Raw genomic sequence first — 16,396 nt, forward strand, 5'->3', positions numbered from 1 at the left:
CCCACCGACGGCTGCGTGGGCGCTGGCATGTGGGTGCTCGCCCTGAGTTTGGGCAGCGGCCGGACCCAGCCCGTGTCCTCGGGCGCTTTGCCCCAGCCTTGGAAGTCCTGTTCTAGTCTTGGCCACGCTCTGCCGGCCTCGGCTGGGGTGTCCCCATAGGGGTGGGACCCCCAAAACCCCCGAGTGGGGGGTGGTAGCCTCGGTTGTTGGAGCTGTGCTCGGGGCCAGCCAGGCGTGGTGGCGGCTCGGTGGAGCGTGGCAAACTCCAGGGAGGTGGGAGCACGGCTGGAGAGGCGAGTGCCATGCCCAGCTCCCCCGATGCCCGGCGATGTTTGCGGTTCGGGGCGGGGAGGAGGGGGAGGCTCTCCCTTTGCCCGCTCAGCCTCTCTGTATCACCCAGGCATCCCTGCCGGAGGGATGGGGCTGGGAGGGTGCTGTGGGATCCGACGGGTGATTCCGGCAGGCCCCTCCTCTCTGCCTGTACCATTGGCTCCGGCACAGCCGCCTGCGAGCGCTGAGCTCCGCCGGGGCCGGAGGGATGGGAGCCGGCGGCTGAGCGCCGTCGTCTGCCGGGGCCGCCCGGGCCACGCCGGAGCCCGCCCGGCTCCGCGATGTAGCACCGCGGTCCCCTCCACCCGCCCGCGGTGGAGGCGAGAGCGGCCTCATGGGCAACGCGCACCGCAAGAGGAGCCCGGCGGGCGCCAAGCCCGGCTCCTCCTGGCCCTTCGGCCGCGCCGGGAAGCCGAGGGCAGGTAGGAGCCGTGGGGATGCCAGGGGAGGGGGCGCGGGGGCGTCCCGGCTTGGTGACTTCGGGGAAAGTTCGCCACCTCGATGTGGGGCTCACCAGGACTTGTGGGGGCTGCGGGTGGAGGCTTCGCTCTGCCCTCCCTGTGCTGGGGGGGCAGGATCAGACCCCCTGACGCCAGTGCCGGAGCTGGGGAGGACCCTCCGGCTGCAGGCAGGGGCTGTGCTGACACGCCGGGGACCGGCCATGGGCTCGCCGGCGCTATCGGGACGGGATCAGCTGAATGAGTTACTGATTTGTTTTCCGAGTGGGATCCCAGCAGTTACAGCGGGGACCCAGCGCTGCCGCCGCCACCTTCCTCCCCAGCCCCCCGCTCCCATCCCCTGCCTCGGTTTCTCCCACTGCGACCTGGGGAGCACCGGGCTGGATCTGGGAGTGTTTGCAGGGAGCACCGGGCTGCTCCCCCCATACTCGTCACCTCGCTGCGCGTCTGTCTGTCCGTCCGCACACCGATTGCTCCACTGCCTTGTGCTCTGGCTCCGCGGATGCCGCTGGAAAGCCCAGGAGGAGGCATGGGGCAGGGCGAGCTTTTTTCCGCAGGAAAGAGGAGTAGGGAAAAGGGTCCCAGCCAGCCTGGACCCGCATAAGGAACCATCAGCCCCACGGGGTGCCCGGTCCCGGTGAGCTCCCTCCGTGGTTCCTCCATCAGAGCAGGGTGATGCCAAGGGGGAAGATCTCTGGCAGTAAGATCGTCCCCATCCTGGGGTTTCTGATTCCCCCACTGGTGTCATTAAACTGTCCCCGTGTCCCCCGCTCGGCCTGAGCCAAGGAGGAGATCTGACAGGCATGTGGGCAGGTGTCTGGGGTTGTAGGGGTGGGGTTAGCAGGACCCAGGGGGGATAACTGGGCGGTTTTCCCCTGTCATCCCCTCGGGATCCTGGCCCCACCATCCCTCCTGCCCTCGGCCTGTTTCCCTCGGTCTTTACAGTGAGCAGCCACCCAGGGGCGTGAGCCGAGCTGTCCGCAGGGTAAACAGGGTCTGAAGTGAACTCCACACGGGCTCGGGGAGTGCCACGCTGAGCAAAACTGTCCCAGAGAGGTGGAGGCTGGGGTGGGGACACCCTGCCCGGGGAGAGGGGGCCAACAGCATCTCCTCGGCATCTGGGGAAACTGAGGCAGGAGGGTCCATGGCCATGCAGGGACCGCAGGCCCTGTCCACCTCTCCTACAGGCTGGCTGCAGGCTCCTCTCTGCCACAGTTATACCCTTGTAGTCTCCGTGTGGGAAGGGCTCAGTGCCACTGGACAGGGTCTGTTGTAGCCGCATCCCTGGCATGTCCTCACCTTTTCCATGCAGCATTCCCATCCAGACCTCCATCTCCTCTCCATCCCCTGCCAGCCTTGAGTGCCCCTTGCCAGTCCCTGACCCAGGACCGTGCCACCGCTGCCCCTTCCCCAGGGCTGGCCGGGAGAAGCCCTGCTCCGTTTTGGACGCCCTGAAAGGGGCGGGATGTCGGGACTGTGCGATTCCCGGGAGTCGAGGGCTGGCGGCGCTGGGGCCGAAGGCCGTGGGGTGGAAGGTGCTGAGAAAACATGGGGCGAGTTGTGTTTGTTCTCTGCGACGGCTCCATGGCAACGGCGCGGCGGCCACAAAGCCAAAGAATTTGCATTGTGTCGCTTCAGCATTTCGGAGGGCGCAGCCGGGATCGCCGGCTGGGGGCAGGGTGTGCCGGCACCCGCCGGACGGGCCCCGATGGCAGCCCCATCTCGCCCTGGGAGACCCTCGGTGCTGCCGGATTTTGGGCTGGAGGCTGATTGTATATGGCAGGCAACCGGACCAGTGTCCCCCAGTTCCCATCTATTTAGTGACTGGAAGTATAGACTTGGCCCTGCTGTGCCCGTTGCTGGTCTATCAGGCCCGGGCTGGCATCAGCAGATGCCTTTAGTGCTTGTGCCATGTGTGGAGTGGTGTGGGCACCTAGAGCCTTTGGAGATGGAGGAGTTGGAGCAGTGATCCCCAGGGATGGGGTGGGCAGGCAGGAACATGGCTGGGGGCTCTGGGATGGCTCTGCCTGGAGCAGTGATCCCCAGGGACAGGGTGGGCAGGCAGAAGCACAGCTGGGGGCTCTGGAGTGGCTCTGCCTGCTGCTCCCTGCCTGAGCCTCCCCACGCAGCCCCACCAGTGCCAAACCCACACACCCTGTCCCCACGCTGGAGCGGGGCCTGGCTTGCTCCAGGTGCATCCCTGACCTCTCCTTCCCGGATTTGTCCGTGGTAGGAGCTGCTGGGGAAGGTCCTTGAGCACCAGGGAGGCCGAAGCCTCTTATCACCTCCTTATCGGGACGCCCCGCCGGGCCCTGCTGAGTCAGGGCGGAGGAACGTGGCGCTGGGCCAGGCTGTGCCCCGCGGACTCAACGGGGATGTGGCCAGCGGAGAACTCTGGGTGTGGGATCACCCGGCACCCGCCTTCCCACCGGTGGGCTCTGGGGCGGGTTGCAGGGTCAAATCATGGAATCGTGGAATGGTTTGTGTTGGAAGGGACCTTAAAGCTCATCTCATTCCAACCTCTCCACCGTGGGCGGGGACACCTTCACTAGACCAGGTTGCTCCAAGCCCCGTCCAACCTGGCCTTGAACACTTCCAGGGATGGGGCAGCCAAATGGCCCAGGGGGGGCAGGTTTGGGGCAGGGGGTGCTGTGTGGCTGCGAGGTTTCCCAGCGGCAGCGCTGGAGCGTCTCAGCAGCCCCAGCTCCTGCTGGGCAGCTCTGGGGTGGGCTGAGCAATTCTGGGCTCTCTCTCCTTCACAGCCACTCTCCGTGCCAGACCCACGCTGGGCCGGCTCCGCAAACACCCGGGGGAGCGGAAAAGGGCAGGGGCCCGGCCCGGCGGGGGATACACCATGATTTACACAGGCGCTTTCTCCAGGCACACCGGCCCGGCATCCTGCTGGGACATCTGAGCCCTTCCTGGTGCCCCCTCCTGCTCCTGGAGCAGGGGAGGAGGTGATCCGCGGGTGTCCCGGGCAGGCAGCTGCTGCAGCGCTCGGCTCCGACATGCCGTGCCCTGCCCGCTTGGCACATACCCTGTCACCGAGGGGCAGGGATGGGACCTGCCCTTCGGCTGTGGGTTATCCCCCACCCCGTTTTGGTGGCAGCCCCGTTGCCACCTGGCGCCTTTTCTCCCATCTTCTGCCTGGTCCCGCATTGCCCTGTCCATCCCAATCCCCAGTGGAGGATCAGCAGCTCCTCAGCGTTCCCTCGGGAGATCCCCGCGGGTGGGAGCGGGGTTTGGGCGCTGCCCGCGGGACGGTGGATCCGTGCGCGGAAAAAACCTGCAACGTCTTGTCCTTAATCCGTCTCCTGGGTTTGCTCCTTCACGGAGCCAAGTTCCTGCTGCGACAGGCAACGCCTGCCATGTGAGCAGCACCTGGGTACCCTGCAAACACGCCGGGCATGACGGCACGCGCCGTGGGACGCAGCCAGCCCCGGGCACCGCGGCCGTGGGAGGTGGAGGACACCGAGGGAGGGGGATCAGGGAGTGACAAAGCTCTGGACTTGGAGGGAGGAGGTGCTGGTGGCCTGTCCCTGGCCGTACATGCCACTGGCAGCCCCGTATCACTTCCCAGGCTCTGCCCGTGGCCCTCTCCCACCCCGTGAGCCCCATCTGGGATGTTCCCGCCCGGATCCGGCTCCTGGCCGGGGAAGGCTGTTATTTACCTTCAAACCTGTTTGGTGGCTTCTCTCGGGAGGGGACGAGCGCGGGGTGGGGACGGGGTGGGATAGGCTGTTACGGGGGCTGGGAGTGAGGCACAGCTGAGCATTGGGGTGGTCCTGCCCCCCTCTGCAGCACTGGGACCCCCCCGGGCTGCTGCCAGACCCCCGCCCGGGGTCTGTGATAACACAGGGAGGAGAAGACGCTGCGTGTCACCACAGGGCCGGCTGTGGGGCAAGTGTGCGACAGCAGCGAGGTCAGGGCCTGTTGCACAACCCCGTGTGCTCCTGCCATGACAGCAGCCCTGGCTGGAGGCAGCTGGAGCCACGACTCTGCTCCGAGCAGGAGTTCACCCCGCGCCAGCTCCTTCGCCGGGGCCCGTTGGCTCACTGAGGCAACACCGGCCAGTTTTCTACGCTGTGATTTAGAGGAAGAACAAACGATCCAAGTTTGTTTTCCCAGTTGAATTAATTTTAGTTCAGCCTCTGCGTGGGATCGTGTTTGAGAGCCGAGCCAGCAGCGCGGGTCGGGTGGTGTTTATTTGCTTGGTGGAGATGTTTTCCTGGCTGGAGCAGCAGCCCCCTGAGGGTGGCCGAGGGCAGGTTGGCAGTGGGGGGCTGCATGGCCAGAGCCACCGTAAATATTATTGTGTTCTTATCCTGCCTGGAAGGAGCACGATCCTGTGGTGTGTACTAGGGTGTGGATCCTGTGCAGAGACAGGGATTTGGGGGAAAAAGAGTGGCAGGGCTGGTTATCTTCAGGGGCACTGTGGCCCTTCAGCCCCCTTCAACAGCTGAAGGTTGGGGTGCAGAGGGAGAGAGGGACTCGATGCTGGAGCATAGGGGCAGGATAGAGTCCCTTCCAACTTGGACTATTCTGTGATTCTGTGATGCTGGAGCAGAGTGTGGGGGCTCTCTCAGCCGTGGCAGGTTCCATGTCCTGATTGCTCCATGGGGCTCTCTGGGATGGGGTTCCTAGTGCACCCCATTAGTGTTATCCATGCTCATGGCATCTGCAGGCAACTGGGGGGCAGAGTGGTCCCCAAAGCCTGGGCACACACCTGGATGTAGCGTGGTGGGAAGGAGCCCCAAAGGGGTGGGAGAGCACCAACTCCGTGGGGCAGAGAGGCTTCTTGCTACCCTCTGCACTGCTCTGGCTTCCACAAGAAGGGAGGCAAAGGCTCCATCCCACTGAGCTGGAGGACACAGGCGGGCTCCCCTGAGGACCTCACAGCCCCTTCCCTCCTGCCTGCCAGCTCCCCCCTCCTCCCCATTTTTCTCCGGTGAGTCAGTGGTGGTGAAGGGGCGGGCAGGGAGCTGCTGCCTGTTCCCTGCCTCCTGCTGCTGCCTGTTCCCTGCCTCCCACCGCAGGAGCCGCCGCTGTGCGGGGAGCAGGCAAGTCGAGGCAGTGCCGAGCAGGCAGAGATGGATGTTTGCAGCTGAGCCCGGCCAAACCTGCTGCTTGCAGGAGGCACAGGCCTGGCCAGGAGGGGGACAGGAGCTGGGATTTTCTCCTCTGGCTCTCCCCAGGTGAGGAGCAGCATCAAGGGACCTGAGCTGACACCGTGTCCCACTTGCAGCATCGCTGGTCCAGGGATGAACGGCCCCGGCCGTGTTCCTGTGGGGGTCTCAGCTCTGGTCTCTCCCTTGTGCAGCCCTTCCCATTCCCTCCAGCCCTGCTCTGCCAGCACAGAGAGGAGCAGGAAGAGCTGAAGGCAAGATGCCTGGGGTTCCCTGTCCCTTCCTATCACTGTACCTTGCTGCAGGGATGCTCTGCTCCCTCCACACCATCCCTGTCGCAGGCGGCAGCAGACACCAGCTCCGAGTCAGGGAGACCATCCTTGAGAGAGTGCCTGGTGCTGAGAACCCTCTGGCTCTTTCTCTGGGAGAATCCCGCTGCCACATGTGGACGAGGCACGTGTGTGAGCTGAGTCCGGAGGGGACAGGGTGATCCAGGATGTATTGCAAGGAATGCACAGGCACAAGGGCCGGGACACCAGCCTGACCGGGCGTGTTGCTACCGGCACCAGCTGCAGCTGCAGCAGCTTCCCCAGCCCACCGAGGCCTGCAGCCTGTGCCACGGGATCAGGGCTCTCTCCCTCCTGGATTTTCCCTCTTTTCCTGTCCTGTTTGTGGCGGGTTTCACTGTGTGTTGACAGAGCCAGGGGTGAGGCCGGCTGGACGAGGATGATGCGGTAGCGAAGGTCGCAGGGAGTGGGAGGGGAAGCGGAGGCTGCTCTTCACATGCTACCACAAGGCTCCTCCGTGGCCAGGATAATCCTGGCTCTGCACTGGATTATCCTTTGGGAGATTGCAGGCAGCCATGCTGAGCTCTTCCTGCCCCGACCGCAGCGATATCACACTCAGGAGGGGGACAAAAGTGTTGTCAGCGAGGGACGTTCCCGAGGTCCTTTGTGTCCTCGTGGGCAATGGGCCCATGAAGGAAGGTGGAGCAGGGACAGGGTGTCTGCCAGCACCTGCGAATGTCCTCACAGCCCTGGGAGCAGCCTCCATGCGTGCTGCCATCGGCACCAGCAGCACAGAGGGGACTGTCCACTGTCCACCTTCACTGCAGAGGCTCCCAGAGCCCCTGGTGCCATGAAGGGGCATCCTGAGTGCAGCCCCATCCATGCAGGCAGAGATGGAGAGCTGGACCCTTCCCTGTGGAGCCGGGAGCAGTGTCCCTCGGCTGCCACCATCCATGGCCCTCGCTGGGCTCGTGACGGGCTGCCCGGAGCGCAGAGGGCAGTCAGTGCTCAGCGCAGCACGTGGCTGCCGGCTTTGTGCTTCCTCAGCCCTTTAATTATGTCCCTTTTCCACTTGTGCTTGTGGAAAGAGCCGGGGAGCGTCTGCCCGCGGCCCCCGGCACCTTCTGGGTGATCGTGTGGGCAGCAGGGCCGATCCTGCCTGTGCAGGGGCAGGTGCTGGGGCAGGTGCTGGGGCAGGCACAGCCGGGGCGCTGCTGGTGTTGGGCATTGTGGCCATGGAGGAGTTCCAGAGAAGAAGTCCTTGCTGAACCTGGCGCTGCCTGGCTGGGAACACAAAGGTGCCCTTCACAAGGTCAAACGGTGCCTTGGGCTGCACAGTCACTTCCTGGGGTCTGCTGGGACCCTGTGTTGGGTGATGCTGCTCTGACTGCAACCCAGCCTCTGTCCTGATGGAATAAACCCTGGGCACAGGCTGTGGAGAGCTGGCAGGACAAGGAATGGAGGGTTTGACACGTCTGCTCCCAGCTGGCATGAGGGCACAGCTGCCTGCTGGCAGGTGCTCTTCACCTTTTAGGACAAAACGCTTGTAAAGGGGGGGAATGGGGCCGATTCCCAAGATGGCACAGGATTCCCTGGCTCCACTGCCCTGGCAGCATGGAGCAAATCCATGGTGGGGACCATCAGTGCCAGGGCTGTGCCAGCGCCTGACTGCCTGGCATTTCTGCCCCTGCCTTATGTGCCCCCGCGCCAGCAGCTGGAGCTACTGGTTAGACTGGTCTGAGACCTGGTTCTCCCCCAGCCCTTGTGACCGTGACGTGGCCGTGCTGGACGCCCTGTCCCCAAGGACAAACACCCTTTGCCCCACCATGGCTCGTGTCCCCCTGCTCTGGGCTGAGCTGTGCCAGGAGCCGGGAGGGCTGTGGTGGGCACCACGTCCCGGGGGGCACTGGGGATGGGCAAGGAAGGGGAATGCCAGCCCTGCTGTCTGTGCTGTGTCATATCCCAAGGGCTGGTGCTTGCCGGAGGAGAAGCCTCCCAGTTCTTCCCAGTTGGCCGCACTGTTGTGGAAACGAGCAACTGGTTTGCGGGAGCAGCGTCCCGGGGGGGGGGTCCCAGGGCCGCGGGAAGGGGAAATCGGGGGAAATCCTGGCCGTGAGCCTGGAAGAACAGATCCCTGTGGTCCGTGCCGTGCGTGGGAGGAGGCGGGAGAGCCGGGGGAGCGAGAGGGAGGCCAGAGGAGGGGCCCCCGCTCTCCTTCTCCCGTGACCGAGGAGCGCGGTGGGCGCAGCTGGGGCTGTCCCCTCCTGCCACCGCGCAGCCGTCCCCGGGTCGGGCTTCTCCCCGCTCAGAGGCAGCTGCGCTGGAGGAGCCTCTTTGCCTGGCCGAGCATCCTCCCGCCGTGCGGATGAGGACGGAGGGAGGGAGGTGGGGACCGCCGGCATCTGCCTCGCCGACCACAGCACAATAGGCTGAGCCTCCTTGGGGGGCGGCGGAGCCCCCCCTTCTCTGGGGACCAGACCCTCTCCCCGGCCACCATGGTGGTTTTCATGGGCAGGAACCTCTCCTCGCTTCTGGCTTTCTTCAAGAAGAAGGGTGAGTGAGCAGCTGGGAGGGAGGGAGGGAGGGAGAGAGGGAGCAGCGGCTTGTCCTTACACAACCCCTGCCCGCCAGGACCCCCGCTGGTCACCCGCAGTGGGCAGGGGGGCTGCCATCCCCGGGGGAGGGCAGGGAAGGTCACCCCAGCCCTGGCCTCGCCCGCCGGGAAGTTAATGGAATAAATCACAGCGCTCCTCTCTCTGGAAGGGTGTTTGGAGGGGTGTCAGGCGAGGGGCTGCCGAAATTGGGGGGGAAAAGGGTTTAGGAACATGATGGTGGGGGGGCTGTGGGTGTCTTGTGTCTCCTGCAGGGGCCCCTGCGCCAGCACAGGGGACCCCTGTGGCACCAGGCTGTGCCGGGCTGGCCGTGCCCCCGTGCCCGTGGGTGCTGGCGGAGGCAGGGGCCGGCATGGCGGCAGGGCGGGCGGCTCCATTGTTCCAGGCCTGCTCCTTTGTGTGCTGGATGGAGTCAGAGCACGGCTGCCTCGCTGCCTGGCCGGGCTGGCCGTGAGGGGATGGGGGACGTGGGGGACGCGGGGGGACAAGGGGACGGGTGTGTGACACCGGCGATGCTGAGCAGCAGGTGCCCGTGGCCCCGGGGTGCTGCCGCCAGCCCCGACGGTTTCCTGTGCTCGCCCTTCCCTTCCTCAGCCTCGAATCGGGTTTTGTTTTCCGGGCAGGAAGAGTTTGAGGCTTCGCAGGCAGGGCTGTGCCTCGGTGCCGCAGTGCCCTGTCTGGGTGGTGCCAGGGCGGCCCCCCGTCGTGGGCACCCCGAGGTGCTGGTGATGATTGTGGGGAGGGGGCTGTGAGATGGGGAGTGAGGGCTCTGTGCCGTCCCAGGCGTGGCAGATGGGGTGTGCAGCACCCCGGGGGGCTCGGAGCAGGAATTTGGGTCCTGTGGGGTCTCTGCAGCTGGTCGTGCCTCAGTTTCCCTTGTCTGTGCAGTTCCCAGCCGTGGGATGGGCATGGGGTGAGTCCCTGCTCTTGGGGTGATGAGCAAGGCCTGGGAATGACGCAACGCTCCGAAGGGAAAGTCGTCATCTTCCCATCCACATTTAATCCCCCCGTGCTGCCCTTCCTGCTCCGCTGCCCCCAGCCCTGCACAACTCGCTCCTTGTTTACTCCTAACGAAGGCGCTGGGGAGGAGGGTGGTCCCATACCCAGCACAGCTCCAGCCAGTGGGGGGGAAAACCAGTGGAGACATCCCGACTCCAGCGTATCGACCGGCCGGGCAGAGCCGTGGGATATGATTTCTCAGTTTGGAGCTGGGCGGGATAACGTCATCCCGGGATGGTTGTCATCGCCCGGTGCTTCTCCCGGCTGCATCCCGTGGGTGGGGGTGCCTCGGTGGGATCAGGGCTGTGCCCCCCCAGCCGAGCTGACCCCCCTGTCCCCCCGCAGGCGCTGCCAAGGGCGAGGGCGAGAAGCGGCTGAGTGTGCAGTACACGGCGGGCGAGGAATGTCCCGACAACGTCTTCTTCCCCAGCACGCGGCCCCCGCACCTGGAGGAGCTGCACAACCAGGCTCAGCAGGGGCTGAAGTCCCTGCAGCACCAAGGTAGGTTGTCCCCAGCCCTGGGGATGCGGCGGAAGGGCAGCTGGCTGTCCCCAGCTCCTGGCTGTCCCCAGCTCCTGGCTGGCTGGGCTGTGTGGGCGGCGCGATGGGACTGACCGGAGTCCAGCGGTGGCCGGGGTGTGCAGGGGGCACTGCCAGCTCGGCAGCTGCTTCCCTGCCTGCGGGCTCTCCCCGGGGGGATTTACCTCCTGCCTTCCCTCCACAGAGAAGCAGAAGCAGACCAAAAGTGCCTGGGACCACGGGGACACCAGCAGCCTCCAGGTGAGCCCTGCCGAGGATCTGCCTCTGCCTTGTGGTGCTCTTGGGGGTGCCCCGGGGGGTGAGGGGACACAGGATGGCTCCTCTGTCCCCCCTAAGTGGCGTCTGGGGTCAGACAGGGAACCAGCCAAGGTGGCAGGACCATGTCCAGGGGGGTTGTTGGGCAGGAAGGGGCTGTGTGTCCCTTGGTGTCATCCCCTTTGCCCCATAATGAGCCACTGTTTCTGTCCTTGGCCTCGACACATTCTGCTGTGTGGGGCTCTGCCGGGGACCCCCCCTTTCCTGCATCCCTCCATCCCCCTGTTCCTGTCCCACTGGTGTCCCCTGGCAGCCCTGACCAAAGTGGAGGGACAGGATGGCACAATAGGGACTGTTGGCCATATCCAACCTGGTGTCTCTGCCCCTCCCCAGCTGCTGACGAGGAGAAACTCCACTCTCTTGGCCAAGCTGGGCTTTGGCTTGTCCCTGGGCTCTGACCCTGCTGCCAGTGCCTCACACGCCTGTGTTTGCTCAAGCCGCTGCCTCCCCCTGGCTCTTGTCCCCTTTAACCCCTTGGAAGCAGGGTCTGGAAACCCCAGGGTGGGCAGAGCCACCAGGGCAGTGAGGCGGAGGAGTCAGGATGTGTCTCATCCCGACCTCTGCCTGTGCCAAGGGATGGTTTGGAGGGGTGGGAACACTGGAAGCTGTGCCTAACGCGGGGCTGTGCCGCTGGCCGTGCCCACGGTGGCACCTGAGTGCAGGGGGTCCCCAGCCTGACTGCATCCCTGCCTGCTTGTCCCTGTCCCACGCCCCTCTCCCAGCCATGGCAGCCCTCCAGCCCTGGGATCCGGGTCGCAGCTGGGCTGGGAACAGCCATGGGGCCAATTTTGGCTTGGCACAGAGGCAGGGCTGGCGGTTCCTTCAGGTGCTCCCCTGGTGGGCCAGATCCCGGCTGTCCTGCTCTCCGGGGGGCTGTGAGGCCACGCGGGGTCCCAGGGGCTGCTCCCGGCCCCGCTCCTGGTGGGAGGACTCTGGATGCCGGCGTGGCTGACTCAGCCTTTGGCCCTCGGAAAAGCTTTTGTCTGGGCTGCTCAGTGAGCGTGAGGCAGGGAAGGGGCCTGGCTGGGGCTGGGGCAGCTCCGTCCCCGCTGCCCGGGGTCCTCTGAGCCCACTGTCCCTCTGTCCCCGCAGTCCTGCGCGTTCTCGGAGGATGACAGTGTGTCCATCCGGAGCCGGGCGGCCTCCTGTGCCACGGACAGCACCTCTGAGGACGCCCTCTCCATCCGCTCCGAGATGATCCAGCGGAAAGGTACCCGGCTGGGCGACCATGGGACGGGGGGGACACCAGGCAAGGGGGTGCCAGGGGGGTCGGAGCTCATGGCAGGAAAGCTGGGCTCTGCCTTGGCGTGGCCACGAGCCAGCGCAGGGATTTGGGGGCCCTTGGGAGAGATGAGAGCAACTCCGGCTGAGTCAGAGCGTTGGGGCAGGGCGAGGGGGATGGACAGACAGATAGACGCTGTCTCCTCCCTGCTGCTGATGCCTCTCCGGGCTGTTCCATGCCTGAGCCCGGCTCATCCTGGAGCATCTCTGTCAGTGAGGGGGTGCTGGGGACACTGGGGACACCCTGGCCAGGGCCCCCCTCACACCTGCTGGACCCCCTCACGCCTCTTGTAGGTTCCACCTTCCGACCGCACGACTCCTTTCCCAAATCCTCGGAGAGGGGTGGCAAGAAGAGGAAGGACAGGAGGACGACGGTGCTGGGCATCCCCCAACATGTCCATAAGGAGCTGGGTAAGCACTGGGGGTAGGGGGGATTGTTAGGGTCTGGTCTCGTTGCCCAAGCTCCGTTTGCCTTGGCTCGGAGCGTCAGCTTTGGGATCACACTGAGGTCATCTCTCCCTGCTCACAGGTCTCAGGAACAGCCACGAAGCCAAGGGCCATCCCGGGGCTGACGGGCGAGGGCCGGCGGGGCGCGGGGGCAGCCAGGCAGCGCAGCCCTTGCTGAACGGTGGGCAGGTCTCGGGCGACGCCGTCCGCATCCCCACCATCGACGGGAAGCTGCAGCCTCTGGCTGTGCCCGGCGGCGCCCGCGTCTGCCTGGGAGCCTTGGAGGAGGCAGACGCGGCCCTACAGAAGCACATCAACAGGGTTTACTACGACGACACGTTGGTGGGGAGGAAGACAGCGGCCAAGCTGTCGCCCATGCTGAGGCCCAAGTCACTGGCCGTGCCGGGCATGACCACCTACGCCAACCACCCGGAGGTGGCGATAGGCCCCGTGATGTCCATCTCGCCCCAGGGCACTTACATGTCCAAGATCATCCCCAACGCCATCCTGCCGCCCATGGTGGACGTGGTGGCCCTGACGCGGAGCAGCGTGCGGACGCTGAGCCGCTGCAGCCTCGTGTCCTCCAGCCCGGCCTCGGTGCGATCCCTCTCCCGCTTCTCCGAGCGCAGCGCCCGCAGCCGCGAGCCCTCCTCCTCCAGCGACAACTGGAGCCACTCGCAGTCCACGGAGACCATCGTCTCCAACAGCTCCACCATCTCCTCCCAGGGCGGCTGCGACCACCGGCAGCACGAGGCGGGGCCACACGGCGAGGTGGACGCCGCGGCTCGCTCCGATACTGACCAGATCAGCGTCTACAGCTCCGCCAGCTTCGCCAGCTCCTGCTCCAAGCCCCCCGGCCTCACACCTGGGGCCTCGCTGGCCGTGGGGAGCAGCAGCGGCCGGGTGTCCCCTGCCTACAGCATGAGCAGCCAGGCGGACGGCTCGGACACAGGCAGCCTGGCCAGCGAGCGCTCCTCCGCCCGCAGCGTCTCTCTCAGAAAGATGAAGAAGCCCCCGGCCCCCCCTCGCAGGACCTACTCACTGCACCAAAAGGATGATGGGGAGCCCAAGGTGCTGGGGCTGCCCCCCAAGCCCGACCGGCGGCCCCAGCGGGAGAGCAGCGCGCCCTGGTCCCCGCGCCCCGAGCCCTTCAGCCCCACGGCCGAGGATGAGGTGTTCTCCCCATCGTCGCTGAGTGAGACCAGCAGCCTCCATTCCGAGAGCCTGGCTGGGGCCAGCTCCCCCGAGGCCTCACGGGGCCGCCCCGGGGTGACTGTGGTGCTGAGGGAGCCCCAAGCTCAGCCCAAGTGGAGCTGCCCGGATGGGTCTGACCGCACCATGTCCCCCTCCAGCGGCTACTCCAGCCAGAGCGGGACGCCCACACTGCCCACCAAGGGGCTGGGACCCCCATCTGTGTCCCCAGGCAAGTCTCAGCCCCAGAAGCCAGACCGGGTCTGCTCCCTTCAGTCGCCTGCGCTCTCCGTGTCCTCCTCCCTCACCTCCATCTCCTCCTCAGCCTCGGACCCGACGCCCCCCGAGGCGCTGACCTGCCGCTCGGACCGGTTCATCATCCCGCCGCACCCCAAGGTTCCCGCTCCCTTCTCCCCACCACCCACCAAGCCCCAGCAGCCCCCGGCCCCCGCCGGCCCCCTCCTGCCCTCGTCAGACCCCCCAGCGCCCAGCACTGCCTGCCAGGAGCCCGGGGCCAAGCCCAGCGGCAAATCTCCACCTCCATCGCCGCCTCCTGCCTACCACCCGCCTCCCCCGCCAGCCAAGAAGGCGGAGGGGAGCCCCCAGACCACCGGGGAGCCCCCCGCCGACACCGCCTGGCCCCCGCCACCACCGCCGGCTCCCGAGGAACACGACCTGTCCATGGCAGACTTCCCCCCTCCGGATGAATCCTATCTCTCCAGCCTGCCCGATGCCACCTCGGCTCCGGCGGACGGGCAGAAAGCGACACCGAGCCCGGAGGCTGCGCCTTCACCATCCTCGTGCAGCCAACAGCAAGTCCCACCAGCCGGGGCACCGCAGCCCCCGTGTCCCGCCGAGCCCCTTCCCGAGGCCACCGTGCCGCCGCCGCCGCCGCCTCTCCCGCCACCCTCGGCTCCGGCTCTGCCACCCCAAATCAGCCTTAAGAAGGCGGCCAACGGCCCGCGGGCGGACGCCAGGAAGGAGCCGGTGTCGCGGAGCAAGAGCGGCCCCGTGCCCAAGGAGGACGCCAGCCTGCCCATCGTCACGCCCTCGCTGCTGCAGATGGTGCGGCTGCGCTCCGTCAGCGTGGAGCCGCCGGCCGGGGCCGAGGAGCGCCCGGCCCCGCAGAAGCCCGTCCGCCGGTCCCTGTCCACGCGGCAGCCCCCTCCTGCCAAAGACACGGTGCCTTCCAACCCGCTCCACCACGCCGTGCACCTCAGGGCGGCCGCCTTGGCCTCCGGCGGGGCCGCGGAGAAGCCGCCCGGCGGCCAAGCGGCCCAGCCCGGGGGGGCCCCTGAGGATGGGCAGCTCTCCCCCAGGAACAAGTCGGCGGCCTCCACCGCCAGCTTCATCTTCGCCAAGAGCTCCAGGAAGCTGGTGATCGAGACGGCCTCGTCCCCCGAGGCACAGGCCGACCTGAAGAGGAACTTGGTGGCCGAGCTGATGAATTTCTCGGGGCAGCGCTCGGCGGCTCCGGCGGCCGCCCCGCAGGGCCCTGGCAAGGCACAAGCCCACCGAAAACCCGGCAAGGTCCCCCCTCCGGTAGCCAAGAAGCCTTCGCTGGGCCCAGGGCCGGCTCCTTCCCCGCTGAGCCCAAAGGCAGCGGGGGCAGAGGCGCTGGGCTCCCCGGTGCCGGACGGGAATGCCATGGCAGTGCCGGCGGATGAGAGCAGGACTAAGAGCGAGCTGGCAGGGACGGTGGGGACGGAAGGCAGGGACACCACGGAGCCGCCAGCTCAGAGCCTCCCTGCACAAGGTACGTGGGATGGGAGCCCGGTTCAGGAATGCTGCTGCTGTAGGTGCTCAGGATCCTGAGCTGTGCATTCCCAGGCTGTGCATTCCCGACCTATAGGCTCCCAGTGCGGCAGCTGGGCCGTGTTGGCAGGGCTGTGGGAAGTGGGGATTCGGGGTGGCTGACGGGCTCTTCCCTTCTGCTTTGCAGATGGACGGGGAGAGACGGCCTGAAGGACGATGCTGCAGGACTGGTGCCCCCACGGACAGGAATCCAAATCTCTCAGGGACCTGGGCAGGTCAACGGACGAGTGTGGAACTGGCAACTAACTTAATACAGGAAGCAAACAGCCTTAGCCTCCACGGCCTTGATGATATTTATGCAAAAATGGTGTTGGTTTCACTTTCCTAAGTACTACAGCTTTATTTTGCTTTTTTTTTTTACTGGACTCGAGGCCTGTGCCCAGAGCCAGCACCTCCTCCCTGCCAGGCTGCTGCTTGGTCTGGGCGTGCGGAGCCGAGAGGAGTTTGGGGACCGAAGACACCAGAGGTGGGACCACTCTGCTCCAGGCCTGCGAGGAATTGAAGCACTTTGGACAAGGGAATGGGAAGGCTTTGGCCACGGCAGTGCCCGGGGGGGATGCAAACAGGAGCAGGACGGGATGGAGGCACTGGTTGGGAGGGACCAGGGCTTTGTCCCCTGATGGAGAGGCAAGAGGGGCTTGTGGCCAGTGCCGGCTCCGGCCACTCGCCACTGCCCATCCCAGCCATCCTGCAGCCACGCTGGCCACAGGGTGAGGGGGAGCCTGGCTGCCCGTTGAGCTGGTCTTCAGGCCCTGGGCTCTGGGGTGGAGCCTCGATTCTTTCTGTAAACTCGGGTCACATTTTGATTTCTTTTGATTGTAAAAAAAAAACAACCAAACCAACCAACCAACCAACAACGAACCAACAAACCCAACCAAACCAAACCAAAAGCAACCGACCCTCTGCCGCCGAGTAGCTGCTCAGAGCTCTGTACCTGGCTGGTAAAAATGATGACCTAAGCTCGTTGCCTCCTGTGCTTCCTGGCTTATGGCCAC

The 16,396-nt window shown here is 65.9% G+C and overlaps 1 protein-coding gene across 2 annotated transcripts; it reads left to right on the forward strand.

The window, feature by feature from the left end:
- Positions 1 to 531: 531 nt before the first annotated feature.
- Positions 532 to 16,360, forward strand: KIAA1522 (KIAA1522 ortholog). 2 transcript variants are annotated; one of them, XM_027701340.1, is made up of 7 exons: positions 532 to 752; positions 10,158 to 10,313; positions 10,537 to 10,592; positions 11,760 to 11,877; positions 12,243 to 12,359; positions 12,478 to 15,342; positions 15,529 to 16,360. In XM_027701340.1, the coding sequence occupies exons 1-7, from the start codon at positions 665 to 667 to the stop codon at positions 15,549 to 15,551; spliced, it is 3,423 nt and encodes a 1,140-aa protein (XP_027557141.1). In that variant the 5' UTR covers positions 532 to 664; the 3' UTR covers positions 15,552 to 16,360. The 2 variants fall into 2 exon arrangements, with proteins under 2 accessions (XP_027557141.1, XP_027557142.1); XM_027701341.1 differs by lacking the exon at positions 532 to 752 and adding an exon at positions 8,389 to 8,754.
- The last annotated feature ends 36 nt before the right edge of the window (positions 16,361 to 16,396 follow it).

This window comes from Neopelma chrysocephalum, unplaced genomic scaffold (genome assembly GCF_003984885.1).
Source record: "Neopelma chrysocephalum unplaced genomic scaffold, ASM398488v2 Primary Assembly neopelma1_155, whole genome shotgun sequence".
Taxonomy (NCBI): domain Eukaryota; kingdom Metazoa; phylum Chordata; class Aves; order Passeriformes; family Pipridae; genus Neopelma; species Neopelma chrysocephalum.

What these genes read in the sequence shown, in the direction of transcription:
- KIAA1522 (XM_027701340.1), top strand. Translation starts at nt 665, where the DNA reads ATGGGCAACGCGCACCGCAAGAGGAGCCCGGCGGGCGCCAAGCCCGGC. An exon ending in GAAGTCCCTGCAGCACCAAG is followed by an intron (nt 10,314 to 10,536) that starts GTAGGTTGTCCC and finishes TTCCCTCCACAG; the next exon opens with AGAAGCAGAAGCAGACCAAA. An exon ending in CGAGATGATCCAGCGGAAAG is followed by an intron (nt 11,878 to 12,242) that starts GTACCCGGCTGG and finishes CGCCTCTTGTAG; the next exon opens with GTTCCACCTTCCGACCGCAC.